Source organism: Aphelocoma coerulescens, chromosome 2, assembly GCF_041296385.1.
Source record: "Aphelocoma coerulescens isolate FSJ_1873_10779 chromosome 2, UR_Acoe_1.0, whole genome shotgun sequence".
NCBI lineage: Eukaryota > Metazoa > Chordata > Aves > Passeriformes > Corvidae > Aphelocoma > Aphelocoma coerulescens.
In genome coordinates this window covers 151,879,895-151,892,826 of record NC_091015.1, presented here as the reverse complement: position 1 = coordinate 151,892,826, position 12,932 = coordinate 151,879,895, and the positions used below count along the sequence as shown (strand labels likewise).

The following is a 12,932-nucleotide window of genomic DNA, read 5'->3' as shown; positions in this document are numbered from 1 at the left end:
GTTAACAACAATTGTGCGATGCTGATGCAATCATTAGGACACAGGACATCTGCTGTAAAGACAAACTGCAGGATTCTCTGTGTAGCTTCGAACCGTAAGCCATGGGTGGTGACCGTTTGCTTGCTGCAAGAGCTTCCAGTCATGGGGTTCCCACTTTGTGGAGTCCCCTTGTATCAATACAGGGCAGGCCAGGGCATCTACAGCATGCCAGTCTCCTTCAATGATAGCGTCACGGATAACTCCATTCCATCTCCTTCGCAATGGGTCAGTCCTCACTGTTGGGGCTGATGGAGGCGATGGCTGCACCTCCTCTCATGGGAAGGGAGGGGCCGTAGGCACTGTGCCTGGTTTTACCGACGGGAATGTAGGAGTTCTGGTGGCTATCTTGACCGGTGGGTCCACGGGACAGCACAGTGCTAATGGTATGGTTTCACAAGCCTTAGATTCCAGCATGTCCTGACGCGTAGATAATTCAGCAAGCTTCTTGATTACTTCATGCATCATCTCTCGGTGGTTCTCCTCCTCTTGGGTCTGACCCCTGGAAGCCCTGGCTGGCTCTGTCTCTGCGGGCTACAAAGCCGTAGAGGCTGCTTCGTCATCAGACGATGATCCGCTGTCTGGCAGAGGGGGGTGGCGCGCTGCCATTTTCGGCCAGGAGCTAGGACCGCTTGCTTCTGCTCTGCTCACCTGCGCCCCACCCCCAGGGTCGGGAGACTGCGCTTCTGCCTTTGCAGCCATTTCTCCCTCAGACTTCGGAGGGGTGACTTCCTTCCCTGCCGGGTCCAGCAGCTCCCGCAGCGAGCGGACGGGTGCTGCTGTTCCCCTCATCGGTCTACCTGCAGTCAGCCCGAAGAATTGCGCAACCCTGGACTCCACCCTGGTCTCTGGCCACCACTCCGTAAGACCCTCATCTCTTTCCTGTCCGGGGCTGCCACCCCCCAGCGCCTCCATGGCCGCCGCGGCCACCTTTCTCTCTGCTTTCATTTCTGCGAGGGTGTTAGTCACGGCTCTCCAAGTTAATCCAAGAGCTTTAGCTTCTTTACCTTCCTTTCCACCCTCAATCGTGGACAGCCACAGTTTGTTCCCAACTTCCCACCATGCTTCAGTCAAAAACAAAAGCAAAGTGCATTTCAAAAATCCTTGTTCCTGGGCCCACGTAATTAAGGCATAAAGATCTTGATCTTTTACAGTCTCGCCTCTCTTAGAGAGGATACTGGCTAGGAGGCGAGTTCCTGCCTCGTACTCCATAGCTTCTTACCTGCAGGGACTCACTCGGCCGCGCGAGCTCTGGTCTCCGGCTTCAATTGGCTTTGAGACCCTTCCCGCTCGGCTCCCCAGGCTCCAACACCGATGCAATGATGCAGAGTCTTGCCACATTCAAGAGAAACTGCATTTAAGTGAAAAACACACCACATTTAAGTGAAAAAAATCACTCGGGTCCCTGTTCGGGTGCCAGGTTTAGCGGGGAGGCGGGGTCCCGAGTGCGGGGGAGCCAGCCAGAGTAACGACACGAGCACTGATACAATTTGAGCATCGTTCTCCACTTTATTTACTTTCACTAACTTATATCTACTTTGCAAAGATTCACGCCCTATTCCCACGAGATGGCCTCTAAGCAGCGGGGGTCTGATCAGTGTATAACTTTGCCAAGGATTTTCAAGGCTGCCTGCTGCCAGGTGTCTTCCAGGCCTGCCTGCAGCCTGAGGCCAGTTCAGGGGTTCTTCCTCAGCAACCCTGGGTTGGCCAGACTGTCCTGGGGTATCATATGCCCCTGTTCCACAAAGAATCCCTCTACAGCCCACTAGGCTGTTCTGTAATGCTCCTTCCTCAACAGGACAGGTGCAGAAAATATGAAGCAGAAGCTCACAGGTGAAGATATGGACAGAGAGATTACTCACTAGTTATTCTAGTATGCAAGGCAGACTCAACTTGGAGAAATTAATTAAATTTACTGCCAAATAAATTAGAATAGAATAGTTAAAATCTAAATCAGCCCCTTCCTCTCACTCTGCAGTGCCTCTGCTCCCAAAACTTTACCATGTAAACCCAATACACGTTCAGAGTGCAAACTGAAGGTTTCCACTGAGACTTGAGTCACAGTGTGATTCCTGTGTTTCTGTCCCTTTCAGGATGTGTGGCTGCCCATCAGGTGAGGCTGACATCACTTAGTGACCTCTGCTTTCTTTTGGAACAGATGGCTTACCCTCTGTGGGATTAAAAAGGGCTGATTTCTATGCTGCATGCAAGGATATCCTTCCTGGGTAACTACTGAATGGAAGAACTGGAGCAGGGGCAAGTCCCTTCATATGATTGCTATCATCTTGCTATTTGAGAATAATAATTTTTTTCTCTTTGTAAATTCTGACACTGAGTTTTGTGAGAAGGATGAGCATGATTTTTTCATTGTGGTTTTACAGATTAGTTGATCTTTTTCCTGCTTATTCCTATTACTACCTCTTTATAATGGTCTTGGCCAGTCATACTTCCTTTCAGGCTATCTAGAACATCTTCATCTCCATATCTGTGAAAGTAAAAAAAAAAAAAAAAAAAAATTAGAGGAGAAGGGCACAAAAACATTTTAGAGTTTTCCTAATATATTCCTTTGAAAGTAGCAAAAAAAATTGATGGCAATACTTCACCTAATGCAGCTGAGAATAGTATTTGCCTTCTTTGCAGCAAGGGCACATTGCTGGCTGATGTTCAACCTGGTGTCCACAAGAACCCCCATATACAATTCTGCAAAGCAGCTTTCCAGCTGGATGACCCCCAATAGGTATTGGTGTGTGAGGTAGTTCCTGCCGAGAGACTTGACTTTGTGCTTCCCTTTGTTGAACTTTGTGAGGTTCTTAATGGTCCATTTCCCCAGACCGTTGATGTCCCTCTTCATGGCAGCATGACCCTCTGGCATATTAACCACTACTCTCTTCTTGCTCTTGTGGCAAACTTGCTGAGAGTATGCTCTGCCCTGTCATCCAGATAACCAATAACAATATTAAAGAAGACTTGTCCCAGTGTTGACCCCTGAGATACACCACTAGTTACTGGCATCTGACTAGACTTTGTGTCACTGATAACCATCCTCTCAGCCCAGACTTTCATCCAGTTTTCAGTCCACTTCACTGTCTGCTCAGCCACCCATCAACAGCTTGTCTGTTAAGATCTTGACAATGCCAAAGGCCTACATGAGGCCCAGGGAGACAATACCAACTGCTTTTCTCTGGTCTACCAGGCGAGTCATTTAATCATAGAAGTCTATCAAAGTTTGTCAAGCATGACTTCCCCTTGGTAAAGCCATGCTGACTACTCCAGATGATTTTCTTGTCCTTAATTTTCCAGGAATTTTTTCCAGGATTAGCTGCGCCATGGTAGCAGTAATATTAAATAAAATTATACCTAGTATAAATAATTTAAATAAAATGATAACTAAGTCTTACAATAAATGATTGATTCAATATATTTTCATGCTGAAACTATTCTTCTGTAATCAGATGTATGATAACACAGTTATTTCGATGGAGGGGCCTGCAATTCTTTGGAAGATTATGGAGGTAAAGCTGATCAATCAGACAGCGGTATTTCATTAGCTTGTACCATCAGATATAAATGCACATCATTTACTTTCTGGGAAGTAGTCAAATATCCTCAGCAAAAAAGCAAATAACCATCCTGAGGGCATATGAGGACACTCAGATACAAACAGGATGTGTTTTCTTCTTGCCTAGTTTCACTTCTACCAGTGACAAAGGCAACCAGAGATCATTAGCAGTCTTTGGGTAGTTTTTTTCTTGCTAAACAGTGAAAAATGGAGAAAATAGGCATCTTGTGAATCTTTTTCAGTGAGGTGGATTTCTTGCTGTTGCTAGTATGTTTGGATCATTCATACCATGGGGTTTTGTCAGATAATGTCTGCAGAAATGGTAGACCAATAACCAGTGTCCTGGAACTAGAAAGGTGCCAAGAATTTTCAAGTTCTAACATTTCTTCTCTTGCTATCTTTTAGGTACAAATGCTATTCGTATACCATCTTAAATTTAGTTACTAACCAGTTACTAACATTTCCTTTTCCAGTTACTAACATTTCCTTCCTTCCTTTCTAGATCAAAAGTTTTATCTTTTTTTCTAGTAGCTTAATAAAAATAAGTGAAAGTAACTTAAAATTTAGTACAACTGCTAGTAATTTTTATAAGTAGAATGTGACAGCATTTGCAAATATTAGGATATTTAATGTGAGAAAAAAATGGAAAATCCAATCTGAAATAATTGCCTAGAGGTTAATATTCTGTCTCCCAAGATAAAAGTTATCTAACAATTTTTATTGTTGGGAACATGATAAACAGAAACTTCAGTAAAAGACAATCTGTTTGGTTAATGATTTATTTGCACTTGTTCATTTCCCTTTGGGGAAATATTGAAATTATTTTAGAATCTGTATTGCTCTGAATAATTAATCTCAGAAACTCCTATTGTGAATTCAAGTCAACAAAATATAAGTCATACTTATATACAAATAGAAAACTATAACAGAAAAATCAAAAAATCTCTTTGTGCTGTTAATTTAACATGTCTTTGTTCTCAGGACAAGGGAGGACTATCCATTTGTTTTTAACTATAACTGATCCAAATTAAAGGATTCAAAATGATATAATAGTATAATAAATTTATGTGACTTAAGTACCTTTCAGTTGCCCTCAGCATAGATATCTATATATAAATGCCTAATCTCACTTTATAGACAAGACAAATAACAAATAGGTACTTCTTAGCTGTTTGATCTAGTGTGAATTATCTACCTTTTGATGAAATAGATTACACTCTTGGCAGGTTTTTTCACTGTTTTTGAAGAAGCCTACATCACATACAGCTGTTTTCACTGTAGATGTCTACACTTAAATATGATGAATTTCCAAGAAAGGAAGTCAACAATAAAGTGACTATCCTTTTCAAGTGGTGAGCATATATCATGTGTAATAATAATGAGCATTTATCTTGCAGCTTTTTTTTCTCTAATGTTCTTTGAACCTCCCGGTTTTCTTTTGTCTTCCCCCCCTCCCCCCCCCCGCCCCTTCCAACTTTTTTCGTGCAGTCTGGCAATTTGAAGGGACAGAGGTGCTTAAGATTTAGGCTGTTTCAGTTTGGATTATGTTTTGTTCATATAATATGTAACTACAAAAGAACCAATTAAACTATTCTTATGTTACACAACAGTTCTTAGATGTTAAATTCATGGAAGGATGTTTTAATTCATATTCATTTCTTAATATTATATAATATATAGCTCATTTAAGCTGTATCTTAGCTTAATACTTAACTACTCTTGTAAGGAGAAAAGATTCATAACACCTTTAGAAACTTCATCATTATTTTACAGGTAGAATGTCCCATTTTATGGAGTGAAAATGTTACTATACATCTGAAAATTTTGTTAGGGTTACATTTGCATTGGAAAATTCAGGATAACGGATGCACATATAGAAGTACATGCAACTTTGTATCTTGACACTTTCCATTCAGCAGTTCTGAAGAGCATATACTTGCCTCTGTCACACACCATTCTGCTTTGTATGTTTTGAAATTTTTAAAAGTTGAGTACTTCACCTGGAACACTACTTTCTTTGAAAAATCTTGAGGGAGCTAATTTTATCAGGAACTAGATACACATGTTGAACAACTGTCTGGAAAACCTGTTGTCTGGAACACATCCTTTTGAGCATGTTCTCTCTGGAAAGCTGTAGGAAGTTCTCAAGGTAGCCATTAACTATGCAGTAAAACCTTTTTCCATTTTACTTCTGAGCTGGAGTTTTGCCCAAAGAGTGGGTTCTAAAGGATATATTCCAAGGCACAGAAAGAAGGTACACCTACTGAAATTTGTTAGAAATTAGATCTCTGCCCCAATTATTCCTTTGAAAAAGTTCTTACAAAGTAATTGGAGACCAAAGTACATAATTATAATTTTCAGAAAGTTATTTTTTAAATAGGACTTTTTTTTTTTTTTTTTTTTCTGTAAAGACTGGATAATTATTATTAGTGTTACTGCCTTTTATTACTATTTTCTTCTGGTTTTATAACTTCAATTTAAATCAGACATTAAAACTTAATTGCTTTTGGGTTTATAAATAGCAAGAACAGACCCAGAGGTAGAGAGACTGTTGCCTTCTGTTTATCTACTTTTGTATTTTTTTTTTAGAGAATAAAGACTGCACAGGTCAGCATATTTTATTGCAAATACTTTGGTTTCTTATATAGTGTGTATATGGAGGAAGCAAAAATAAAAGATTCCTTTTTCCTCGTAGTAGTGCATAGGGACATAGTTAGTAATATCCTCTGAAACAAAATTCAAGATATTATTAGCTTATATCAGAACAATTGTAGCTGATGTATAAATACCTGCTGGATTTATCACAAATGCTACTATAAAGGCACAAAACTTTTATGGACTACTGAATATCTTTTTCTAAAAAAGAAAATTATTGTAATTATTATACTGACTAATTTTAAGATATTCTTCTCAATTCTGAAGTCATAGAGATACATAACTGATATCATTAGTTGACTCATTATGTTTTAAATAATAGATCAAGAATGGTCGCAAACTCCCTGAGATGGAATCTTTGAAATTTGCTTCTTGTGCCTTCCAGAACCCACTTTTGATAGTATAATCCTTTTATCCAGAATCTTGTAGCTCAGACATATCACTGGTGAAATATTTTTGTTCGTAGTATTGTTCCCTGATGTTCCCTTGTCATTTGAAAATGTGTTCTGATCCCTCATTTGTTCTATTCAGCTTTGAATGAGATTGTGGGGCAGTGGATAAATGCAATAAATACATAAATATATTATAGCATGATCACTGTTTATATGCATCAATAAAACCCATGGATCTTATTTCATTTTTATTAATGCTTTAATCTTGCTCTGGGAAACTGGAAAAAAAGACTTTGCTGGAATATATAGATCAAGAAAAATACTTACCCCTGTGATTCTGATTACTATGCACCTACTAACCAGATCAATATCACACTTTAGTAATGCTAGTCTGATTTGAAAATATGTAGAATATAGTAATAAATCATCACAGCTTTCTCTGAAGTGTTTATTCTTATGAACAACAGACTAAAAAATAGAATTACCCTAAGGTTTTACTCTAACGTTAGACTGATTCAAGGATGCCATCCAACTTTGGTTTTCCATTTATAGATTTTTCAGAAAAATGAACAAAGACACTGTTAGAAAAATGGTAAAAGCAGAATTTTTGGAAAGTTTATTAAAAAGTTTTAAGTTATTTACTCATCTTACCTAAATTTCAGTTTTTATTTTAAAAGGTTCCTGCACCATCAACTTTAAATGCTGTCAGCAAAATGATATCAGCAAAACACATTTTCAGTATTCTAAAGGGAATAGTCAATTTAATAAGCACTGCAAGTCCGACTGACTTTGAGTGTGATCAAACTAAAGCTGATGTTGTAAAACAAGGACTCTGAAAACATAGCCCTAAGACTACTTATTTTCTTGCTTGTTGGCATATTTAGAAGGATTTCAAGTACGTTTTGTATTGTAAATTGTGCGTGTACTTTTCATGTCAAAGATGAATTTCCAGAAAGTATACAAGGTTTATTTTTACAGTAGAAACATATAAATCCTTGTACACTAGATATGTAGTAAATTAGTTTCTTGTCTCTTGTATGTTGGATATTGACAGCTCTGCTGTTTCTGTTACTTTGCTCTATTTTTGCAAATTCCCTTAAAATTAAATGTCTTCAATATCAGCTGACAAGCATATTTGTTAAATAAATGGCAAGTTTAATTTACCACTTCCAAAGTTTGTGCTGTAAATCATGTTAGGTTATGTTAAACCTAAGTTTGAAATGGGTTGTGTATTAACTGGTACATACAGCTTGTTTACCTTTTAATGACCTGGAGTCATGAAATACTTCTTTGATACTATAGAGTCGAGTATCCATTAGCAACTGGTTTTAACCCTCTTCCAGCAGGGGTATGCATGGTAAACAAAACGATTTACTGCCTCAAGGAATAATATTTTACTTTTTACTATACATAAAATATGCTTCTATTTGGTGATTGCTGTTTCTAATTTTGATTTACTAGTGTCAATTTTGCGCAAAGATGAAGCATTTTCTAATTTTCTGTTGAATCAAAAACTTCTAAGAAGAAATCTGGTAATACACCCACAAGAATAAGATTATCAAATGTAAATATTTCAAATTTCCCATAGCCAGTTGCTATATTTTATTTTTTTATATAGTCTTAAATTTTTGAAGTTATTAATGACATCACTGCTTCTTATTGTCGTAAAAATGTGACTGTTTCCCAGAATCTGATACAAGACAAATGTAGACTAATCTATGCTCATGTGGCTTTATAGAACTACCATTTTCGGTGTATTACCTATCTCATTATCACAGTTTTAGGTGACTTACAAAGAGAGTGAGACAAAAATCTTGTAATTAAACATTCTTTTCTGAAAAATATTAATGGAGAAAAAAAAAGTTAGAAACTTTTTTTTTTAATGTACATCTCTTTTGATTAAAAGTAAAAAAAAAAGCTCACTTTATCTCAGAAAAGAATTTCAGAGTGTAGAAAAGTGAGAGATTTTATCAGAGCAGCCAGATTACAACAGAATCATCAATAATTTGGGGATTCCCTAGAGACTAGAGGAAAGATTGAAGCTGAAGCCTATTATTTGAACAAGAAAATGAAATTTGCTTATTTTTTCTTGTTCCACAGTATTCCTTAATGAGACAGATTTTTTCAGGGAGTTCTCTTTATTTGTGAGCATTGTTAAAAAAGAATGACAAAAATCTTACATTTCTGCAGTGAAATAAAGAAAACCATTTTTTGTCATTCCTGATTTAAAAAAACATATCTTAAAACGTTTATTTTCCTTAACCTCAGTCTTCTCCTCTGATGAAATACACATCGCATGGGATAATGTTGAGTGTGCTAAAGAAAACTTATTTTACCTTTCTAACACAACTTATAAAGACAAATACTTGAATTGCAAAAAGAAAGATGGCTTGTATCAATTTAGTGGTACTCAACTAGTATCAAATATCTAGGATACTAATTTAAAAAAAAAATCACTGTTGCACTCACCAAAAAAAAATCTGATCATGAGATTGATTTCTTCATGTGTTTAATGGAAAACAGGATTAAGATTTCTGATCATGAATTAGTTATACAATTCTTCCACTATCTTGGTTTTCTTCTTATTATGAGTATAGTATTGATGGTTTTGCTACAATGTTATTTCAAAATGTATCTCACTGTTAATAAGTGAAATATACTTTCAAGTTGAATTCAACTTACATTATTTGCCCATGTTTTATTGTGGAGTCTGTTCTGTTCTGATGTAACTGCACATCTAATTGCACAGAATTTAAAAGTGGACCAAAAATGATGGCTTTTTTTTTTGGTTGGTTTGGGGGTTTTTTGTTTTTGTTTTTTGTTGGTTGGTTTTTCAAGTACTGAATATGTGTCACCCTTAAATTTAGTTATGGATTTCAGTTTAAATTCTTATGTCTAGTCTTACAAATTTTGTGGCTAGAACAGCACAAAATGTACAGAATATTTATTTAAACTAAGAAGATTAAGAAGATTTATGTGTGGTTTTCTCCTCTTTACTCAATTAGAGCAAATCAGCTGCTTGCCTACACAATTTTCCATGTCCTTTCCATCTGCACTCTCTTAACTCTCTGTACTTGACTACAGTCCCTGGGGTATGACACACATATATACATGTACACACACGCATTTGTATATATGAATGTGCCAAACTGGCTGTTCCTCAGTGTACTTATACCATCATTTACACCTGTAAAGGAAAGTGTTTCTCCTTCCTTTGGAACAAATTGCAATCCTTGGAACATATGTCAGTTTTCTGACTTGCCTGTACTGGCTTTTGCTCATAGAAACATATCCTTCTTCAATTCCCAGAACCCCAGTGTAACAAAGTAATATGAGCTTTCAAGGACATGATAATAATCCATCATAATGGCATCCACATCTTTAAACACAAATGCTCTCAGCTCTCAATTATAACTGTAATAAAAGACAATTTATTACAGTACTAAAATTTCTACATATAAGTATTCTGTCATTTTTATCTATATGAAATTTTGAGGAACTAAAGACAGAGTTACCATGATTAATACATGGGTGGAAACAATGTGCCTTCCCTTCCCTTCCCTTCCCTTCCCTTCCCTTCCCTTCCCTTCCCTTCCCTTCCCTTCCCTTCCCTTCCCTTCCCTTCCCTTCCCTTCCCTTCCCTTCCCTTCCCTTCCCTTCCCTTCCCTTCCCTTCCCTTCCCTTCCCTTCCCTTCCCTTCCCTTCCCTTCCCTTCCCTTCCCTTCCCTTCCCTTCCCTTCCCTTCCCTTCCCTTCCCTTCCCTTCCCTTCCCTTCCCTTCCCTTCCCTTCCCTTCCCTTCCCTTCCCTTCCCTTCCCTTCCCTTCCCTTCCCTTCCCTCCCCTCCCCTCCCCTCCCCTCCCCTCCCCTCCCCTCCCCTCCCCTCCCCTCCCCTCCCCTCCCCTCCCCTCCCCTCCCCTCCCCTCCCCTCCCCTCCCCTCCCCTCCCCTCCCCTCCCCTCCCCTCCCCTTCCCTTCCCCTCCCCTCCCCTCCCCTCCCCTCCCCTTCCCTTCCCTTCCCTTCCCTTCCCTTCCCTTCCCTTCCCTCTACTTTTTGTTCTAATGCAAAAAATGCATTATTTTATTAAAATATAGCTGAAGTTTTTATCCTTCCACAGAAATATGCATAAAGCAATTTAATTTACAGGATATTAAGCATGGCTATTCTTCTGATAGTTGTATTTTACTCAACTTCATGAAATAAGAAAATTACTTTTGCCTTTGATGCATCATCTTTGATGATTATAGATGTCATGAGTAAATCATATTCTTCACCTTCACTGAATTTACTCAGTGAGGTACAATTATTTAGCTGGTATTTGAAGACAGTGGTATTGCACAAAATCCAGTTAGTTATAGTAGTTATAATATAGTATAATATATATATATAATAGTATAATACGTAATATAATATAGTTATAGTAATCAAAATGTAATGCAATTACCCAGAACTGTAATAAACATGTAACAACTACATAAATAAGTGAAACTGTGGCACTTCGAGGAGGTCAGCAGTGATGATACCTAAAAGCTATTATAATTTGTATTTCATGATCCAAACCTTTGGGGTTAATTATACTAATTTATTGTGAAATATACTAAACTTACATGTAATTATTAATTGGAAGATTGGTTTTATTTACATTGCTGAAAAGCTTAATTTACAGACTCATCTCTCCAGTACATTTATTTATTTATAAAATATATTTACTTATTTTATTTATGTATGTAGGTTATTCAGATAAATTTTGAAGAATTTGATCTGGAGATTGGCTATGACACACTGACAATTGGTGATGGAGGAGAAGTGGGTGATCCTAAAACTGTGCTTCAAGTGTAAGTCTTTTGCATTTACAGTTTGTATACATTGGAGAATGTCATTCATGTGTTTTGCTGAGACTAAATAATTATTAGAATCAGGTAAATCTGAGCAAAAACTAATCTCACTGAGCTTCTAAATTTACTAAAGGTGACAGTTTAAGTATACTGTTATGTGTTTACTGTTCTGAAGTCAGAAAGAGATGAAGTGGACATCACAAAAGAAAAAGATGAGCTAGGATCAGAAATTTGAAAGACATGGTACAGACACTCATGGATAGACATGTAAATTTGGGGGACTATTATGCTCCCTTTGTGTGTTCTCAAATTAAAAGCGTGTAAGAACATAATTGAAAATAGATACATGGGCAACTTGTGCACAAACTTTTATGGTCTCCTAGCAAGGTTATCATGACAAAAGATGTACTATAACATCTTGACCTTAATTTGCTTATTGACTATTAAGGATAACTCAAAAGAGAAAGTTAACACAGTGAAGAAAATTACTACAAAGAAAGGCTGAATAGGGTGTTACCTAAACCACATGTTGCAAACCAGCATTGAGTATTGAATGAGATTTTTCTCATTCACAGACACTTTTCTAGAATGTGTGAGCCCAGATATATAGATATATAATATTCTTAATCATCATTGATTAACTTCAAAATCCATATTTCTCAAACACTTAGCTTGTGGCAATAATGCTAACAACTGTCTCAAGAAGACAAACTCAGAATTGTATTACTTAGTTTGTAAAATTTTCAAGACAGTGTTATAAGTCAGCAATTGTTCATTCCACAGTCACTTGTAAATATGCAGAACACTGTAATTAGGCCTTAATTATAATTCATCATTTTATGTAACTCTAGTTCTAGTCTAAATAAGTCAATGTCATGTAGGAGAAATGAATGTCTCTTAAAGTTCATTGGATTTATTTTTTCCAAATCTGAGACAATTTTATTTAAAAAAAAAAAAAAGTTATCTAATGCTTAAAAACCATGCTTTGCCTGTAAGGGATTGTCTGCTATTTAGAAAATGTTTTTAAAGGCCAAATAATATTTAGCTGTTAATTTTAAATAAACTAGCCTTTCTGCAAGTACCTGATGTTATCATTAGTTCAAATGATTTAGTAATTGAAACACAGATAAGAATGTGATACAAGTTTAGTACAAAATATATTTACATAATAAAACAAAAGAATAACAAAATTAGGATTCCTTAGAATGATATTCCCTGCAGTATATTTCTTGGAAATCTATTAAACCAATTTTATATATTTCAGTTTTCCATTATTCACCATAAGAATGATATCAAGAATTAGTTTGAGTACACTAAACCCAAGGTCTGACTCTTTTTCTGTCCTAATTTCACCTCATTAAAATTAGTAACTGCAAAACTTCAAACAGAACATACATTTTTTCTAAGATTTACAGATTTTTCTAATGAAATGCCCTTTATATTTATCATCTGGAGGA

General features: G+C 36.8%; 1 protein-coding gene across 3 annotated transcripts in view; it reads left to right on the top strand.

Moving 5' to 3' along the window:
• CSMD3 (CUB and Sushi multiple domains 3) overlaps positions 1 to 12,932 on the top strand; it is a 613,476-nt gene that overhangs the window by 287,285 nt on the left and 313,259 nt on the right. For all 3 annotated transcript variants that reach the window (XM_069006042.1, XM_069006041.1, XM_069006040.1), the window contains one exon: positions 11,372 to 11,475. In XM_069006042.1, coding sequence (XP_068862143.1) covers positions 11,372 to 11,475 — 104 coding nt within the window. The remainder of the gene's footprint in view (positions 1 to 11,371; positions 11,476 to 12,932) is intronic.